The sequence below is a fragment of the Megalops cyprinoides genome, chromosome 12, assembly GCF_013368585.1.
Source record: "Megalops cyprinoides isolate fMegCyp1 chromosome 12, fMegCyp1.pri, whole genome shotgun sequence".
NCBI lineage: Eukaryota > Metazoa > Chordata > Actinopteri > Elopiformes > Megalopidae > Megalops > Megalops cyprinoides.
Window position 1 is genome coordinate 22,740,706 of NC_050594.1, and position 21,875 is coordinate 22,762,580.

The 21,875-nt window shown below is 39.8% G+C and overlaps 1 protein-coding gene across 1 annotated transcript; it reads right to left on the bottom strand.

Moving 5' to 3' along the window:
- Positions 1-229: 229 nt before the first annotated feature.
- Positions 230-20,636, bottom strand: LOC118787502 (uncharacterized protein C14orf132). Its single transcript, XM_036543083.1, has 2 exons — positions 20,369-20,636; positions 230-537 (listed from the first exon to the last, which is right to left on the bottom strand). Exons 1-2 carry the CDS (start codon positions 20,393-20,395, stop codon positions 310-312), a joined length of 255 nt encoding a protein of 84 aa, XP_036398976.1. The 5' UTR covers positions 20,396-20,636; the 3' UTR covers positions 230-309.
- Positions 20,637-21,875: the final 1,239 nt, after the last annotated feature.

Consider the following 21,875-nt stretch of genomic DNA (forward strand, 5'->3'; position numbering starts at 1 on the left):
CATCCTTTCAGAAAAAAAAAAAATACAGTTAAATATCTCCAGATTCCATTCAAAATGAAGGATAAACTGTACAAAAATGAAATGAAGGAAACTGGATGAAAGGTATAACACAAATAATCAATGTTACATCAACAAGTCCATTGAAAAAAATAAAACAGCTGATAAAAATGACCACACACAATTTAATTCTCCATCAGATAACTCTGATTACTTTCCGCATTCTCTCTGGCTCTGCCTTTAATGCCGTGCATCAGCGCTGGCCTCCAGTGTCTGAAGCAGAGTTTGAAGGCAATCCTCAGCAGCAGGGAATCAGAAGGTGAAAGCGTACACCACACCCACGACCACGATGTTCCCGATCGTGGCAATGATGGCAATCCACAGCCAGATGGCGTCGCTGGACATGGGCTGCTGCTCGTCCTGCTGGCCCTGGGCCGTCACCGCGGCGGCGTGCACGCTGGCCGAGGAGTTGAAGAGCGAGTGGTCGGCGCTGTAGTCGTCATTGGGTGAGTCCATGAAGGCGCCCGTCATGACCGGGATCTGCAGAAGAGGAGCAGGCGTGACACTGGGTTGCACCCAGGAGGTTTATAGGAAGCAGCAAGCACACAATGCAAGAGATTGCACTCCACCAGCGTCAAGATCACCTGTTGCTTTCAGAACAGGGAGATTAGTATGGTATGGAGGTGTCTGGATATGTGAATTAGAAGGCTTTCTGTAAATTTGTCCACAGACCAGCATACTAACCACATCCAAAGATGAACAATCAGATTGGAGAAACAATCACAATGTGGCGTAACAAATGCACATAGCTTATACATAAACATTAAAAGCACATACCACTATATCCAGCCTAATTTCAGTTGTCAATCATCTATGATATTTTTTGTCTCCTGTATTCAGCAAATGAAGTGTCCGGCATAAGAACATTTAAAAAAAAAAAAAAAAAAAATCAAACTGCCACTTTGAATAAGTACATCCTCTCATATGTAGAGTACTTACAGTAAGGGGCAGCAGAGTGCCTGAGAATGTTGCAAATGCTAACCCTAGAGAAGTAGACCCCTTTTTCCCTCTGGCTGCTAAAAAAAATACTAAAAAATACCTGGGAGGGATGGAAAGCCCACTTCCATTTGACTCTCTGAAGTAGTTTAAAAAGCAGCCTGCAGTTCGGACCATTGCTCCCTTGTGGCTAAGAATGACAAAGCTGGCTGAGACGGCGTTGCTCACATGAGCGTGATAAAATCAGATGTGCACAAATGCATTGGGGCGGTAACCTGTGAATCCCCCCTCCACCCCCCCACCCCCCTCGAGATCACTCAGGCAGAAACAAGGACTCACTTGAGCTGACGGATTGGCGTGACGTTGGTCTTTAACTCCGAGTCTAATGAGAGTAATAGGATCGTTCCCTTGCACATTAACGACTCAGCGAGGAGGAAAATGTTTCTTACTCGATGCGATAACACGCACACATATGTATAGACATAAACATAAACATAAAGGTCTCACATTACATTAAGCGGTCCTAATACCTGAGGATTTACACTTTGCTACAATAAATAACATGTAAGCATGTGTAAACAGTGTGTACATACACACAGTTTAATAGTACCTAGTTGTTAATAGTAATAATTAACAATTTCGTTGCACCGCCACCGTGCAATGACAATAAAGTCTATTCTGATTCTGATTCTGATAGTAATAGCTTAATAGTAAATAGTTGTTAAACCTGCTTGCAGCTCATGTAGGTACACAGGCCACAATGTGTATGTGCAGAGTAGTACCTACGTAGGTACAATAAAATACACAGATGCTTTTGGCATTTAATGTTGTCTTGCTCCTTGCATCTAACAACTCTTAGGTGAAAGGGTTGGACCACTGAATCCATTCAATGTGATTTTTGTCTCAATGCAACGGTCATTGAAATTTGTTTAGAAAAAAAGCTGGTCTTTATGGTAGTAATTCAACCAGCAAACACTGCTGAAGTATGTGGGCAGGAACTTGCAAAAATGCAAATTTTAAGAACAAAAAAAAACCTCTGGCACATACACAAACGGAGATACACAAAAAAACACAGGCGTACACACACATGCACACACAAGCATGGCTACCTTTTATCCAGATATCCCCAGCTCTGCAAAAACATCAAGCAGCTCAGCATGTACCAAACTGAATGAAAGAATTCACTGTGTGACCACCCCCAGGGTCTCAGAGCTAAAACACTGCCTGCTGAAGCCCATCACCCAGGCACTGAAAACCAGCAGAAGCATGATGTGGGAGTGGAGCTCGTTCTACCTCTCTGGAGTAGATGTAGTCCAGCGATTTGAGCTGAGGAGGCCATTTAAGGTTTCCTGAGAGCACAGCATGCCACAGCACTATATATGTGCATGCACGCAAGCATGACCACATGCAGACATAAACGCATAAACACACATCAGAGGTATTAAACTCATTTTGCTTCAACCAGTTTCCCATTAGACTTGCGCCCAAGGTACCATAATAATGGTTTAGGTCACTGAAGTTTACAGCCATCGGTAATGGAACTGAGGCACTGTGAAATGGCTTTTCTGACGTACATGCATACATGGATGCTATACTCTAGGTATGGAATATAAGGCGGACGCACAGCTTTTAAAAACAGAGACATAAAGTGAAACAAAATAAATCTCTCTGTTGACAAGACATAAACAGCAACAATGGCCTGTGTGTTTCCCTTGCTACACTGTCTGTCCTGTGCAATAAATCTGTTAGAGATTCCAGAAAAATCACAATGTACCATGATATTTAACTTCAGGCTGAACAGACCACAACTTCCACCACTAACCTGATTTTTTTTTTCTCTCCTTTCAACTTCAATAATATTGTCAAGATTGCCAATCATGTTGTATTGACTTTCAGCCTTTCCAGAGAATAGATGTGCTTTAGTGTAAATATACAATCTGTGCCACAGAGACTCATACTGGAACACCTGTATGAGTTTTAGTAGAGTCAGGGGAGTTTCTTTCACATCACACTTTAAATTCACACATTCAGCCTCAGATGCTCCTGCAGTGTAAATGCAGCCTCTACCTTTTCATAATTACTGAACTTTACGCTTTGCTTCTTTTAAATTTGCACTCAAAGCTGACCCGGTTGGTCACACTCCCCACGAAACACACACTTCATATCGAAAAATAATTTACACTCGCAGCACCGGGAGCGCTACTAGCTGCGAGTTACATGAAACTTTCAGTGGAAATCGAGGCGCGTTTGCCAGGATCATTTGCCATTCTGGCCAGATGAGAGAGAGAGATCTGTTTCCCGACTCTGTTGGTATGGCAGATCAAAGGGCACACACAAAAGCCTGTCAATGATGGTGCTTGGGAGGAGGGGGGCTTGCATGAGTGCAAGTGTGTGAGCGAAATGTGCAATGATGTAGTTACATGTGCATCCTGGTGTCGACTCCTTTCAGAGTCTGACTTCTGACATTTGTCTAGCTTGTGTGTCGGGATTACTCTTAACCGCAAGGGCCCTGCATGACAGGGAAATTCATTCAAACCAAATGAGCAAAGTCTGACATCCTTTGACAGCTTCACCTCTCCTTCTTATTTAAAAGCATGTACAAATGCTTCTGAATGTTTGCTGAAAGCATAATGCTAATATTTACTTTCTCATCTCAATGAAAATGTCACCTTAGAAAGGAACAGGGGATAAGTCTTGAATAGAGATTCAATGTTCATATCCACAACATCCTCCACTTAACAAAATAAGGGCACGCTGAAAAATGAAATCAAGTACTGACATTTCTGAAGATTACTGCAAGTTCTGTGGAGAGGAGTGAAAGGACAGTTCCTTGCTCATTAATGCTATCCACAGGGCCACTCTGACACATTTATAGGACAGGTTCACTATGTAAACATGTCATCAGTGGCAATAATGAATAAAGTGGAAAACTAAAACACAAAGGGTTGAAGATACTGTAGTTACAGTCTGTGAGTAATCTTCATAGGTTCATAAATTTAAAATAAAACTAATTACAAACACTTGATCACAAAAAACTAAACTCATATTTATTGTGTTAGAGTGGTTAAAATTAAGATGATCTTCCTTGTAGATTTTACACATGCACATTATGTGTGGTGTCAGTAGCAGTTTAGTCCAGAGGGTGCATTCTCTTTCTCTTTGTGCAATGTTTTTCCTTTTGTTATGCAGACCTCATGATTTTCAAGAATATGCTTTCATGCTTCCAAGACAGTCCTGTGGGAATAACGCCAAGCAGCTTCCGAAGCATCCGATTCTGCGTTTGAAAAGTATATGAAAATGTGTATAGGGATATATGAATATATGCTAATAAGCTGAGAATGGATTTAGTCTTCAAAAGGACAGCATGGCCTCCTCTTTGCCTGTCTCCTTTTCACAGTATCAGCTTTATCAACTAATTGATACTGAAACACCAGCAGTATGTCTACATCAGCTGTATGATAAATGTGGTTGTGTAACGCTTTCTGTGCCAATTCATCCATATTGATGAAATCAGCCCAAGATCAGCAGTGAACAATGTGAAAGTACACCCTTCCCCTAGCAGTGGGTTAAACATTACCCTGGGGTTTAGAAATACAGGCCATGCTACACTATGGGCTAGTCTTAGCCCTGGGCTAACACAACCAGGTATAAAAGGCAACCAAGAAAACAAAAACACCCCTGACAGTGCTGTGCTTTGATCTGGAGCAGCTTACATTGCTTATATTTTTTGTGGTAACTACTTTATACAGCTGGATATTTACTGAGGCAATTTGGTACCATGATTTTATGTACCTTGTCCAAGAACAACAGCAGTGGGCCAACCTTGGAATCAAACCAGCAGCTTTTGGGTTACCTGCCCTGTTCCTTACCACTGTGCCACACGGTAATATTTAGTTCTGTTCTGTACTGCCTGAGTAAGTTGATAAATATATATAAAAAATATGATTAGAAATCCTCAACTCTTATGAATAGCTTCATAATTCTATGCTATCCATTTTGTCTTTCAAAAATGAAAAAAGTCTCTCATAGAATTAGTCACTATGTACCCCCAAGCATATTGTATTATGATAGCATGTGTTCACAATACATTTCACACTAAGGAAGCCACTCTGGCACGCATTCTTCTCTCACACACACTGTTGTATTTGTCTTCCTTTTTATTTGGTCTACTGTTCCAATGCCTTTGTATATTGTCTTGGCAGACTATTTTTCAGAAGGGACTTATCACTTAAATATGTATATGACGGAGGGGCGCTGCACCGTGGCAACCATCAGCACAGTTTGTCTATCTATCTATCTATCTATGAAGAAAAATATACAGAAGCACTCCACCATGTATCCATTTTGAATGAAAACAGAAAATATGAAACCCTATCTACAGTATTTAACCACGTAAGCAGCTGACTGTGGCCTGCAGAGGTTCATTTTTTCCCTTGTGGTGTTGGTTTTAGTGTTTCTGAGCCTGGGTCCTCCAGCCCAAATGTGATGTCACTGTGGCTTTCTAAGTGCTCTCCATACACACAAAGAGCCCTGTTCCTGTTGCTGGGGATGCGCTTAGCAACAGATAATGGGGTTTCTTGACAACCACGGAACACTGACAAAAGATCACAGCACAGCTAAGAGCTGGTCTTTCTCGCTGCAAGCCGCAGGGTAGGCAATCTCATACATCGGCCTACTGCCTGTCTTACTGACTGCCATTTGCCAGTAATTATATGTGGTGTCATCTTGTCTATCCTAATTCTCGTTTTTATACCGAAATACTAACAGTCTGTGTGAAGGATGTGACAAAATGGACAACACGAGCACAGAAGTATTTCATTCTAAACAAGTATTTGAGTATTTGTGAAAACAACGTATCCTTCACTGACAAAGACCAAAGTTTCCCCCTTAATGTTCTTAATTTTTTGGTGTATGAAAGTGTAATTATATTGCATTACGCCCTCATACTTCCAAATCGTTTTACAAATCATGACAAAAATATGCTTTTTCAATCAATGCCACCTGTCAGCATTAACTGCTTGCATTGGAGGACTGTTATAATTAACTGGCCACACCTCCCAATCAGGTGTGATAAAAGGAGAGGCAGATATAGGAGCAGAACAATGATAAAATGGAGAGGTTTGCTTACAACGTTGGGTTAAACACATTCAGTCTTTGGTTCAGTCTGTTTTTATCCTGCCTTTTTCATGTAAAGCAACACAACTTTTTTTTGATATTTTCCTTTCCATTGTTAACAAAACCTTTTACAAGAGCATGGTCAAGCTTCTTCAAAGGATCCGAGCCACTACAACATTTCAAACATATATGGAATAAAAATATGCTCTAACCTTAGCCTAGTCACTTTCTTTTTTATTTTATTCTCTTTTTTAATGACCGTCTGATGAAATTTCATTCTGCAGATGAAATCATACTGATCTGAGATCATCTTGTCCTGGAGGAATCCCCGTCAAAACACACCTCTTCAGAGGTGCAACAGGGTACCTTGAGATCACATGGGATTGATGATAAAATCTGACAAGTCGTATTTCATTTTCATGCATGCAATGGCTTTTATTTAATACACACAAATATTAATAAACTTAATAATCTCTGGTACAATAAAAGATCTAATACCTTCCAATGCTAGAAACAGCTTTCCATTAGTAACAGCAATATCTGACAGTGGTGTTTTTTCTGGCATTATCAATTGGATGAAAATACCATAAAGCACATGTATGCAGAAGGAATTGTAATAACTGTTGTAATAATAAGCATTATTCATTATGATGATCATCACATTTATACCACAGATACTATATTGGTAGTATGCATGATGTTAGATTCTCTGAACATTACTTCAAAAGACTATTTCCTGCATTGTTACCCTTAAAGTTCCATCATTGGAGTTATTTAGGTTCAGTTACCTAAATACAAATACACCTCAAATAGACATCCTTAGCTGGACCAGGTTGCCTCTGCTTTCACTGATTAAACACAAATTACATTTATTATTCCACATGAATGTGCTTACTTATTATCTCTTTGTCCTGAATTCAAATCAAAGCCATCTAGACAGCTGGGCTATTAAGAAAGCTGACTTAATGTTATCGGTATCAGCAACTCAGCCAGACACTCGTTTCCCTTATTACTGATGTAATACCCACTTATAAAAAACTATTCTGATAGACCCAATCATTGACTGTTATTTACAGTGCTATATACTAGTTCCATGTTCAAAAGATGGCTTGATATATTTTACTCTTGTGAAACATCACATTCCGCATTAGTATTGATGACCACATGTCAGGACGTGCACATGTGTCATTTGTGCCAATCTGACAGTTTATTGGGGATTATAGATCGCAGGAGAAGAGGCAAGATCTGCATTTTCCCAGCGATCCTCCCTAGAATCTTATCCTTTCATCTCCCTCAACCAGGAGAGATCAAACAGCAGGACACCTTGAGATTGGAACCCTGAATGAATAAAAAAAAGCAGATCCTGCTTCCCTTTCTCTCCTGTGTTCTAGCGCCTCGCTTCACAGTTACAGAAGCAGTCAGCAGCACCTGCACACATGACAACCCCACAGTGTGACACTATCCCTGCAGCCCCAAGGAAGCGTCATTCTGAATTTGCTAAGTGGGAAAACTGTTATCTCTGTGTAGTTTGTTTGGGGCACCATCTTCCTGTGGAACTACAGCCACTTCCTAGGTACGAATCAAATTTAATTTACTGTTGGGTCAAGTCACCATTTACATTACCTTACATTATTGTCATTTAGCAGACAGTCTTATCCAGAGCAACTTACATACATTACAGTTTTTACATATTATCCACCACTGGATATTTATTGAGGCTATTTTGGGTTAAGTACCTTGCCCAACAGTACAGCAGCAATGCCCCAGCAGGGAATTGAACCAGCAACCTTTTGGCTACAAGCCCTGTATCTTACCACTATTCTATACTGCCACCCCATCATTTATTAAGGATATGATTTGTTCTTTCTATAAAACAAAGATAAATGTGCACCCCAGTCTCAACGTTCAGTATTTGTCATAATAGTTTAAGATATGGTCATACTTATTGTACATTCCATCTAATCGCTTTTGTCTGTAATGTACAACATTTCATCAGCTCAGAATCTGTAAACCCTTCCCCCATTGACTTTGCTGAATGTGCTGCAGCACATTATGAACAAATAACTCCTCTAATTATACATTGTCATGTTTCCATTTCAGAAGAATAATTCCTGTAAATTCTTGCTGCAAATTTAATTAACAGTTGATACATTGTACTCAGGCTAGAAGCATCATGTTAAGTGCTGCTCATAAATAAAGCACGCCTGAAAAAAGAAAACTCGTGATAAAATGTAGCTTGCTGGTTTCAATGCCTTTTTTATGTCACTCATATCTATGGCATTCATATCTATGGCACTTTCTTCTAGCATTAAAGCTCTTCTGACATCTGTACCAAGTTGACGGGCTCAATAAACACTGTAAGAATCACTAAGGAATGTCTCTTTGGTGTAGAATTTTCAATTATTCAAAGAATCTTGCCTAAGCCAGTGAAGGTACAATATGTACTACTCTCCCGTGTCTTCTCAATGTCTATGATGAATGTCGTATGAGGAAGAAAAAATCACGCACAGTTGCCTCAAAGTGCCTTAAACTGCTGTCAGCGTCTGCGCAAGCAAGACTAAAGCTTTCTTATGTCTGTGTGCATCCAGGGGGTGAAATGAGACATGAATCACTCAAACAGGAATTTGAGAACGGGATCCTTCGCCTGCTGATTTACATCCTTTCTCCTGCCACTCTCCCACTTCTCCCACTCAGCTCCTCACCACGAGATTGACTTCCGCATACAGCTGTGTTGACCATCAATAACGAGCGCTGTAATGGAGTCTCATTTCACACTGCCACATCCATTCTGTTCCACACAATGCGATGCCCTCCTCCAAGATCCGGACAAATTTACAAGACCGGAAACAACATGACATGATGTGACATTACCAGCACTGTCGCCTTGTAAAGCCAGGCTGGAGGCTAGCAAATGACCGCAGTCATGACAATGACCCCAGCGCTGGGCACAGGAAGACAGCATGATTATATACCTTACAAGTTCATCCTACATTAGTTACAGGAAAATATAATATGGTACACACACACACCTTGGAACACACACCTAGTTGGACGTTATTTGCAACTACTGTGATCACTAGATCTAGATGCTTGTAGTGTAATTCACAAGAGTAGCAAGAACTGGTGTTTCTCCATAAACTACACTTTGTAGTTTTTTTCACAGTGAGTTAAACAGGCCATTAATATGGTTATAGGTACTAACAGTAACACATAAACCCCACGGATTGACTAAAGCTGCCTTCAGGGCAGTGCCTTCTCCATTGTTCACAACATGCCTTTTCAAAATACCATTAGGGCTATATACACCTCCTCTGTGATTACTCAGCTGGGCACAGATACATTACAAAAAAAAACATTTTGAAAACAGGAGAGAATGAAAATCCATTATTAAACAAATTAAAATAAAACTCATAGCCGTATCCATAATTCCAATGAGATTTCAGATTAACTAGGGCATGTGGGGAGAAAGGCATTGGGTATGTCTGTATGTCTTCACTGCTGCAAAGGATTCTTGTTAGGGAGTCTTTGCTCCACCAAACATTTATAGGAAATGGAAAGAAAATGAAAACACTGGTTTATCACAAAAATTTGCCCGACTTGTGTAATGTCAGTGTACATTATGTTTGTCAGTTTTGTGCATGTATCTAGTTAGGAGTAAATGAGACAGTGCAAAGGTTTCATCATATGGAACTAGCAACACTGAGGAGTAGTCAAATGGCATAGTAAGCCTCGGGCCAACAAAGAGACACAGATTACTCCATTAAAAATGGTGAGCGTTAACATATATGGATTTAGCAGTGAGCGGTGCCCAGGATACGATGAATGGTTTAAAATCAACACTCTACAGCTCTATCTGCTTGCAAGCTGTAGTTGCATGGTACACAGCTGGGCCCATTATAATTCTACAGACTCTACATGTTCCTATAAGGTGCACTCTCCAGGTAAATGCATCATGTGACAACTGTTGCGAGCACAGGCAATTATCAGGAATCGACTGTAACCAAGGAACAGGATGGAACAAACTCATTTAGCAATTCTAATTTAGAATGTAAAAGTCAGAGAGAGAGAGAGAAAAAAAACAAACTCAGATGCAATGTGCGTCAGTTTCTCTTAACTCTTTGGATGGCAGAAGCCATACAATACAGTGTCAAACAGCAGAATTGTACCTGCAATTTACATGCCTTATCATGATGTGTGTGTGAAAGCAAGTTAAATAATGGGTAAGGGAATGAGACAATTTATTATTTATTTATTTTATTATTTTTATATTCTGCCATGAGTGCATGAATATATTACTAAGATCAGTATTCAAATGCTTCTTAATAAGCAAAAAAACAAAGACAATGCAAGAGTTGTATTCTTTCTCATTAATAGTCATGTGGGGGAGCCAAAATAAGATAATTCATTGATACTGTTATTTCCCTGCCTGAGCATGTGAGTGAATACAAACAATTATTTATTGCACCAAGCCATAAATAATCAGGAAGAACTGGGCATTCAAATACTAGGGTTGGAGTTATGGTTGAGTGGTAGTTCACAGGGTTTGCTTACTAAAATATTTTACTTTGGATGTCATGTAATATGCTTCATATATAATGCATATTTAATCGTGAAAACGTGTACTCAATTTAGATGGGCACATTTCTTTATTCATTTGCTTTCTGTGCTGAGGTCTCTCCTAACGTTGAACTCTGATACTCTGTGGAGCTATACTGAGGGCAAAGCTATCTGAGGGTTTGCCCTCTAGACAACTCCTGAGTTAAGCAGTGAGAATGGTGTTTCATACAAATCCTGACTGCACCGTTCCATATGGAATGGGGTATACTTCCATTACAGCATATTTAAAAGCGGAGAGATCTTACACATAGTATCTCTGACTCATTCTTTTAAACCCACACAAATTTGGCCAAATGAGCACAGCAAGCAATCTGAAAACTGCTGCCTCCTTGTTAAAAAACTCTGAATGTTTCATGCATTAGCTGAGTCACTGTGGCAGTATTTTGAAATTGCATAATGATTTATGTAACAACTTTACATACTGTAAAAGGAGAATGCTGTCCTTTGAGATGTGATACTGAGGATCTTGGGGATACCTCCAGGAGGTGAACAACCGAATACCCAAAATGCATCATGTCAAACAAAATGTCTGACCCTCAGGCAATCCATTGTGTAAGAATTGAAGATTTGAAGCCTAAAAAGCAGCTGCTTTGAAGCATGTCTGAAGGTTTTGCTGGTAAAAAGGAAATGAAGGTAGAGGGATAACCACTTTTGTGAGTAAAATTGCAATTTTTGATTATTCACACCAAGACAATACTTTTGCCATGTCTACCTCCATTTCAGGCTGTTGGCTAATCCCGTGGGCATCCTTTGGGGGATATGCTCTCTTTTAAGAATTATCGGCTCTACTGTGCTGCAGCAAAGCAATCACTGCCTGCTGCTATCTTGACACACAGAAGGTGCACATGGAAGTTGCATCTCTTCTGTTCAAGATGCTGTGCAGACAGCTTGTGAGAGGTTACTTTTACTTACTGGTAAGTACTTTAAGGTAAAAGTAATAAGTGCACTCTCCAGAAGATACTTATATACAAAAGTAGCAAGTAGTATCATTTAAAACTTAACTAGAGATACCATTTTATTTGTTATCTGATGACTTTCATGGCCCTAGTAGTACGACAGAGATGTGTGAAGCAACTCAGACAATGAATCAATGAGGAAGAACACTTTAGTATGTGAACAACAAAGAAGAAAACAAAGGGAAACTAAGGGACCTCAGACGCATTGCAGAAAGTAGGTGATGGTATTCAACAAGGAGTCGGTCATACAGTCATGCACAGGCAGAATACCACACAGGAGCCAGTTTTCTTGTTTCAGTTCCTTGGCAGTTTTCATTGCAGTGACAGAATGACATAGTGTCAGCAACAGAATCCCAGACCACCAAAAGGAAGAGTCATGATCTGATGTAGACTACGATGGCGAAGTGTGAAGGACAAGCCTTCACCTGCATGGAAAAATTACTGGTCCCAAACCTGAAGTTGTACTTGGTGTAAATATGTAGTCAGCAGCATATTTTCAGGTGAACATTTTGCTTGTTCTTCATTACCTTCATTTTCAAGGAGAGAGAGAGAGAGAGGGAAAGAGAGAGAGAGGGGGGGGGGGGGGGGGGGAGAAGAGAGAAAGCAAGAAAACGCTGCTCAGCTTTCTTTTGAGATAAGAATCTGATGTGATTCATATATTGCTATTGCTTTATTGCTCAGACTCCTCTGTACAGGCACATACTTATCAATAAGAAAACTGAACAGAATACTACAAGATGGCATCTGAAACCTGGTTCAAACCAGTTGTCACAGCCTGATTCACTCAAATGCTCACTACACAGGTGACTACACTGTGATGTTCACAGCAGGCCCTCTTTTGGTCAACCACGTTGATGCCAATCAACTTAACGAAGCACAGGGTTCAACATTAATGAAAACCGGCCTGTGACTTACCTGATTGGACAATTCAGAGCAAATTTTTTGTGTGAAAAAGGAATGAGGCAGGTCACATTGGAACCTTTCAAAGGTTTTGGACAGTGTAAGAGAAATCTCTCTCTGATAATGATTACAAAGCAGCATTAAGTGAAAGTTTTCATTTAAGCGACTGAAGAGCAGTGACATGTACTATTGCATTCATTTTGGGGATTACAAGATTCATTTTTGAAATTGAGGGCAATTGACTAACAGAAAGTTACATTAGGTAAGTAGCCATCTCGATAATTTTATAGCCAACTCCTTTTTATAACTGTATTAGCTCAGCCAGTTAATACAGCCAGTTAGAGCATACTAGCCGTGTATTATAGCTAGATTGCAAGTTATTTTCCATCGCAGAAGATGACTTTCTGCAAGACAAGGTTAACGGATTTGAAATAACATACAGTCTGGGTCTGGGCTTGCAGGCACTGCCCAGTCAGATGCTTAATGTAGTTGCAAACAATGTACAACTGTGAAGTTGGATTTTCCACACCGAGAAAAAAAGTCACTGTCTGATCCAGCTTGATTCTCCTAAATTGCTTGCATCATGCTGCAATAAATTAATGCTGATGTCAGCTTCAGCTCTGCAGCCCTGTATTTATAACCATATGTATCTAAAACAAGGTAGCAAATGTGACTTTCATCACAATGTGACATAATCAATGTCAGATACATACCAATAAATTAGTTAACTTGCTAGCCCACGTTAGCTATAGTAGCTAACGATATGTCTTTTCTCAGAAAAGGCAGCATTTACACCACATTTATATTCCTTGCAACTGCTGAAAACAGGCAAATTTTACAACCCGAATGTACCAGGTTAGTGCAATCACAATCACACTATACCTCAAAAGGTAACAATTCTAACAGCTGGACAGACCAAGTGAATGCTGCAGCAAAACAACAATATGATATATCAAACATCCCTCCCATCTTGATCTTCTTAACAAAAGCATTACAAAACATATGATGTGGCAACCTTTTGGGTAATAACCTTTCATTCCCTTTTCAAAGAAGGCTCTCAGAACCATTAGCCAGAACCCAGTGGGAACACTAAGGTAATATATTTATAGCACTGTATCATCCATTTGTCCTTGTCAATGAGCAGAATAATCTGAAGTGTCTTGCAGTGGACACTCTTGGAGGCCAAGAAGGAGGTTTATTGTTACACACACTCCCCTCGGTTGTAATAAAAGTTCACTTCTCCCCTTTTAAAGTTTCATTCAAGGTGAAATCACAAAATTTGATAAAATCTGAAGCATCATGAAACAGTGAGCTGTGCTGACTGACAACAGGGTGGAATAATGAAACTAAATGATATCTCAGATAAGGGTGAGATACTTGCTCTGGCTTTTAGTGGCCAAACAGTAATTTATACAAAGAAAACCCAAGCAGGGCTCGCGCACACACACTACTAATGTGCTAGGCTTAAATTGGACAGTGACATTGTACATTGGTTAGGTGACACAATGTAAAAGGTAATTTTTGTGTGTATGGACATATCCATCAATTGTTATGACTGGAGAGTTTCAGTATACTATTGTGGATGACTCATATACATAGTGACACCTTCTTAAATAAAGTGCCATCTCAGCTTTTCCTTTCACACTGAGTAATATCATGTGTAAATGTCATCAATCAAGAAAAGAAATGATAAAATTATTACTTTGACACAACTGAATGTCATCTCTGCTTCTGCAGAAATCAAGCACTGTCAGGTGCAACATTCAGGCTCAGATTAAGTTTGACCATAATGCACTCAGTTGTTAACTTTGAGAAAGAAATGTAAGCAAGCACACATTTTTCATCAGCTCCACCTACCATCAAGCTCAGAACGTCGGGCAGGAAATTGATATACACAGCACTTAGTCTGGACCTCCTCAGTCCCAGGTGTGATACTGCGGGCTCAGACAGCTTTCACTGCTCTTACTTATTTCCCTCCTGCTGCAAGAACCATTCACATGTCCAATAATGGAAAGCCTTAAACAGGAGCCTTCTGACCTGTACCTAATTACACTGACTGACCTGGAAGCTTACAGCTAAGGCATGTAAATCTGCTCTTTATGGGAGATAACTGAGCCAATTCACTGCCAATTCGTTAAACCCCGCAGTCTGTTGCCGGGCATGTTGTGCAATACTCAACACTTCGGATAGGCATCAGATATCCTATCACAGCAAGGTCTCCATATCAGTATTTATGGTTTTTACATATCCCATGCTTGATATTTTGTCTTAGTAAATCATTCAACTATATATCTTTCCTCCCTCATGTATTAGACAGCTGATGTAAGAAATGTACACATGTTCATGTGTAACAGTTATCAGTGCTACAGTGACTATTTTACTGTGTTATGCTTCATAAAAGTAAAACCTTGTATTGGACCATATAAAAAAAAGCAGTATTTGCCAGCTTGAGTGTTGTGTATAAAAAGATCAAGGACAAGAATCATTGCAAGAGAACAATGTGGAGCAGAGCAGCAAATCCCAACACAGTGAGTTAATTTCCCACATGGAGAGTGCTTATTTTATCCTTAACCTAGGTGCTTTACTCAGTTCTTTGAAAGACGAGTAAAGAAGACGTATCAGGGTCCAAATACAGACAGCATGGCCAGGAATGCATCACCCTGGATGAAGGCAATCTGCTAAGCAAATAAATACTGTAATGGAATTGAAAAAATGAAAGTATGATCACACTGAAGTTTAACATTTCTCAAAGAATGGCTTATAGGCGAATAATCTGGCCCGTGAACTACTGAACTCCCTCTTATCTTGGACCGATGAATACTGAATTAAAGTGCTCGCACAGCAACATGTCACTTTCTCCATCAGATGAGCCGGTCAAAATGGTTTCAGATAGGAGAGGGTGGCTTTGATAGGCTAAAATACATTATCCGTCACTTCACCCCACATCTTTTCAAAGAGTAGCCATCATAATGAGAAATCGTGGTAAACGTATCTGACAGGTTTTATCTTTAATGTGGTGACATGTCTTAGCCTCCTTACATCTGGCCTTTGTTGCAGCCTAGCAACCAAGCCAGTTAAAGAGTACCGGATCTGCAGGAGGCCTGTAACGTTTCACGAGGCGGGATGGAGCGCGTCGCGGGCACTCTTCAGGAGTGCTGTAGGGAGGTTATATGAGAGCTGACAAGAGCCAGGAATAATAGAGCAGGTCCTCAAAATGAGATTTAAACAACCAGAGCTTGACAAAAGTGGGAAGTGAGAAGACACCTTCATTGTGACTTTCTGAAAAAAAAAAGCTTGTTAACAATTTCATGTTTTGTTCTTCTTAAAGCATCGTTAAAACATTTTCAAGTCAAAACACCAGAGCCATTTGAATGTACATGCAAACAACCAAACAACAAGCATCTAGGTACACCTAAAACAACCTTTGCAAATAGTGGTAATCATGATTAAAATGAAGTTTCAAGACTTATTATAGTGGCAAGTAAACGAGTGGGATCACATCTCAAGAAACAAACATCCCTACATTTTCAGCACAGGTGAAACATGGATGAGCGTCATCAAAGAAAACAAGCCTTTGGGGGCTCTCCAAAAGGATCAAGCACAATGGCTGGACACGGGTCATGAACCATGGCTAAGGCATGTGCCACCTCATTCTGGCACACTTACAATGTGTGCAAATGTGTGTTTGTCGCATTACCATTCAGGACACACAGCACACAGCGTACATGCTTCTCCCTTGGGAAAGCATGAGCTGGTTTCAGTGCTTTGTCTTATTTTGGCATCTATGGGAGAGGAAGAGCAGCTTGCAATTATCCACACTATACCTCCCACAAAGTGCCATGGGGCTGCTTATTCAACATTGCAAAGCAGTGCACCTGGCCTTAATGATCACCAAGAAGGTTCTGTCAGTAGTGCCCAACATCACTAATGTAAATATAGCTCACCGGCCTCAATCCACACAGAACCAAGCAAACAACCACATCCTGCATCTGTATGATAAACTGCGGACTAATAAATGGATATGTAACCACTCATTCAGGATGACAAAAACCATGTTTTTTTTCCCCTCCCACAGGCTTTTGATTAACATGCAAAAAAATTACATCTGTGCAAATGCTGTGGTCCTTGAGTTCAAATCACATTTGTGCTGAATAAATTAAATAAATTCTTAAATAACGCTAAATTAAAACAAGTGTTTGAAATGAATCATAAAATAAGCATAAAGAGTTTAACAGTGACATGTGTATTGGCAACATATATTTGGAAGATGTTTAATAGACCACACTAGATGCCTTTTCATTTAATAATTCTCTATTAAAAAATATCTATATCTTACATTTTATAGATTACTTACAGGTAGCATCCCTTAAAATGGAAGTATACATCCCTTTTGTGGGACTACACTGTGAATGTGAAGACAGATTTTCCTGGTTTCAAGCGATCTTGTTGTCCGTAGGGAGCATTGGGCTTGAACCACACATCAGGAGTTAGCATAAGGTAACCTATTATTAGGGTCTGAAACATCATGGACTTTCAGTGTCCTTCTTAGAAACATCCCATGATTGTTTTTTCAAATATGAAAATACTCTTATTGAAAGAGCGTCTGACCCAATCAGTACTGTTTTACACAGACAGCCAAACAAACACACAGACAGATACACACATACACACACACGCACACACACACACACACACACACACACACACACACACACACACACGCACACAGAGCAGTACAGAAAACATGGCAAATGGAACCGAATCCTCAATGTTGTTCAATTGTGTGTAACCGACTCCCTGAAACCTTTTTCATAAGGTCTTACTGTGATTGGACGTCAAGTTAAGTGACAAATCTGAATGATATTTATTCTATGATATTTCTGTCAGTCCGTTAAGATGATTGGGGGTCAGTCCTGTCTGAGAACATTCATTCTCATTTAACTCTGAAAATAAAATCAAAGTTTCTGATTGAATTGTTTGAATAGTCTGAGGTTACCTCAAGACATATTGAAGAAATGATGGAACTTATGCTGCCACTGAGAATATACTGTTACACTACACTTCAGACTTATGGTGATATTTATCAACCTTGAAGACATCGGTGTAGGTCAGTCAGAACTAGAGAACTGCCAATATGCTGAAAATTAAATACTCCCATGCTTTTTCATTTCTGAGTCAATCTTCTGGCTGTCAAGGACTGCTCTTGAATTTGCTCTTAATAGTCATTATGGACTACTCTGGAGTCGACAGCTGGTTTCTGCAAGTGGTTTTATCCAGACTCAATTAACCGAGGAGCATTCAAAAGTGGTTGAAAATGCCAGCTTGCTTTGAAATATCACATTCAATTGCCATTTGCCGGATAAAGTGATTGATTTGAGAACAGGGTGGAACCTGTACTTAACTTTGTGGACGCTGTCAGTAAACTCTGGTGTGATCAGTTCTACGTCCTGATCTTTACTCAAGGAAATAAGCTGCTTATTACATAATTTCCGATAGAAATAAGCGAGCTGCAGCAGTATTATGTTAACAAGGAAAAAAACTCAGACAGAGTCTCCACATGTAGCGAGGGTTAGAAACATATGGATTGCTTTCTCAAATACAATTACACCTGCCCTAGAGACAATCCCAACAATTCCTGTAATGATGCCAGTCTCCAAACTACAAGACGTGGATCACAAGACAGAGATATGTGACTGCCAAAACTCAGAGAGTCAGGTAATATTTTGTGATAAATATTAATGGACATTGGATGTAGGACCCACTTTTATTTACCAATGAAACTGTACTGTAGTGACATGAAAATTATGGTCTTTTTGTACCTCATCATGAGAAACATAATTTACAACATCATACAGAATAATTTATAAGCCAAAACACAAACTGAACGTGTGTATAGTGATTCTCATATTGAATATCCCATGTTATATATGAATGGTACTTGTAGAAAAGGGCCACATGTGTATGTTTCTGTCTTTGTCGTTGTCTTTGTTTGCGCACCACCCCCACCTCTCACAGGCACTTGTTTACGACTCAGTTGAAACCTGGCCAAACCGGTCCTGCTGCTCCCCTTATCAGCAAGACCCCCACAGGGAACTTGAGGCACAGACACACCCCCAAGGACGGCCCCCAGGTCACCATTTGCCCTCGGACCTGCCCGTATCCTTTGGCCACCAATCAGGGCCTCAATAGGGCCGTGGATACGGGACAAGATAAAGGTGGTAGTGACCTCCCCCACCTCAGTACCACAACAATATCTGGGAGGTGAAGAACTGGGGATACCAAGCCTTTGGGGACAAAACCTTGTGCTGTTGTTGTGTGCGTCTGTGCCAAAGGAACCACACACACACATGCACCACAAACCCTCGCATCCATCCGTTCAAAATCCCCAATAAACACCTGAACCCGGAACCTGACTCCTGTGTCCTGACCGACACCCCACTGTGATAGCAAAGTAGCCTGAACCTAGTACGGGTGAAACTGCCCCCTCAGTTTCAGTACTAGTCACATTATTGATAAATAATGTACTGCCAGTCACTGATGGCTTCTTAAATTACATTAATTTTATTAAATTATGGACTACTTACTATAACAATGAACGCTTAAATGCACCTTTAAACATAAATTCCACCCAGCTACTGAATGTATTTTTAATAAACAACCAGTCTCAACCAATATTCAATCCCATTACTTTCTGCTTCTGTATGTTGTGGCCTTAGTATCAAGGCACATAACCGTAGGTGTTACGACCCGTCTCGACATGTTCTAAGAATCTATTAGGGTTTGTCAGCCTGTAACAGTACTGTAACAACTGTAACCCTTTGGAGAAATATACGGAGGCAAAGACTTATGATTTGAAAGCACATTAATTACTTGTCATTAGAAAAACAATAATAATATTAAGAACGGCAGATATGTTATTGTTCACAAAAACTACGGACGATTACACTCAAAAAGGTATTATCCTAACACAGAACTCCTCACCCTTAAGTCGCTACACCACCTAGAGGACGCCTCATTTTTCAAAAGACAGTCTTCATCTTCCGTGTGAAGTGCTAGTGACTTCACACTTGTAAAACCAAAATATTGTATGATTGTGTAGATTGTTTAACAGAAGCTGTGAAACCTGAAAAGTTGAAGGAATCGACATGACTTGCCTTTTGAGTTGTTACAAAGTAAAAACAACAAGAAAGTTCACGTATGAAATGGTAAACCGTTATAGGGTCGGAAATGTTGGAAACGCAACAAAGGCTCAAAACATCCAAAAGTGTAGAATGTGAGTAACTAAACGATAAACAACATAGATACTGGATAATAATCAGTTGAATGAAAGAAACAGTGGGCAGCACTTTTCTTCGAAACCTTCCATGGTTCCGTAAACTTTAAAAGCTTACATGAGGGACGTTGCAAACGACACAGACGTTATCAATACGCATATTGCATCGTATCCTACACAATACAAAACAGTATTACTTTACAACACCAGCTTCCTCAGAAACTTACGTGAGCAAAACGTAAAATAAAACTAATACAGTCTATAATGAACATGAAACCATACTAACACAGAAATTGGCATCTATGCGCACCATCTCGTCTGATTATACAAAATTTAATGTCCATAGTCAAAAAAATGAAAAACATATCTGATTAACTTGTTTTCTCTGCCACACCCTTTGATTCAGTAACACAAAAGTTATCAGACGTATAAATCAAAATACTTGTTTATGAAACAACTGAACACTTCGCTGACCAAAAATGATGTCAAGAGAACAGACATGCCATATTCCTACCTGCGCAGCCATAAATGAAAGATCCATTGTGCTGCTTAATTCAGGCCAACGCACCCAAGGGAAAATTAAAAATGGGTGGCTATACGCCTTATCTGCAAAAAGAACATTGGTCGATGTGCACCCTCAAAAAGGCATCCACAGTTTCGGTCCGAACGCACGCTTTTCTCTGCATATACTGTGGCGTTTCGTACAATAACGTATTGACGAGAAACAGTCCAGATCTCCGCTTGAACGAGCGGAGCGAAAGAAGAGAGGAGGTGTCTCTCAGACAAGGGAAGCAGCAGACTGAAACAGCGATGTTGGAATCATTGTATGGAAGCCACTATGTGCCTGGAGGGCGTTTCTCCTCTGACGCTCTCTAACTCATGATTGTGCTACCTGTAACCGATCGTGCTCTGTTGTGTGCGCCTGAAAATAAAGGTAATGCACACTGGCGTTAACAGTCACAGATGAGTTCCAGCTTGGATAGTTTAATTGAATGTTAATCTGTACACCAATCACCAGTGACACATTCAATCGAGTTTCTCCATTTTTTTCTTTACTATTTCCCGGTTTGACATACAAAACAAACTAAAATACCATGTTCTTCAGACAGACTATGATTGTCAGAGGGAGGGAGATTGGATGGTTACAGAGGGTTAACGAGTTAATTTGAAGTTTCTTGTAATCCTGTTTTTAATCATCTTTCAAGCCCATGCCTCTTACAGATCAATCAATATGCCAATTAGAGACCCCTACAGCTCAAACATTCCTTTTCAATTTTTAATGCAAGTGACAGGCAGGCCTAAGAACATGAGAGAAGAAAATTGTTCTCATGTATTTTCATAGTAATTATTGCTGTATAACCCCTGAATATGTGTATGTTATGGGGTTGGTGCAAACAATATAACTGGTAAAGAATGAACAGAGATCAAAAAGAAGAAAGCTATGTAGGTGCCATATACATGGTTAAATGATTCGGCCTTAGATCAGTGAGTGAGCAGTTCCTGTGAAGAGCCTCAAATGTCTGCAGGGATAATGTGTCTATGAATGGCAGCACATTCATGTCTACTCTGGGATCAACAATCTTTTATCACACAAGCATAAATTGCAGAAATGTATTCTGAATGACACAATGGATGCATTTCAGACTATAACCTAAGAATTCTATCCATGCATCTAATTTATCCAAGTGCAATAAAACCCTCCAGAATACTAAGCCTGACAATGTTTAAAGAGTAAATAGGTAATGTGTCACAGTCACAGACACAAAGACACTCTAACAGAAGGCTCAGTTTGTTCTGTTGACGCTGGTCAGAGTACATAACAGTAAACGGATGGATAAACCCTGTCTTTCAGGGAAAAAAAAAAAAAATTATAAATGAAAAAATATTTTTTTTTTATTGAAACACAAAAATTATATTAGAATAAAACAAGTAAAATTGTATTTGTCACTGAGAGTTTGCTCTTGTTTCTTACCCTAATGCATGTAGACCCACTACTGACCTGACAGGTGGCATCAAAGGAG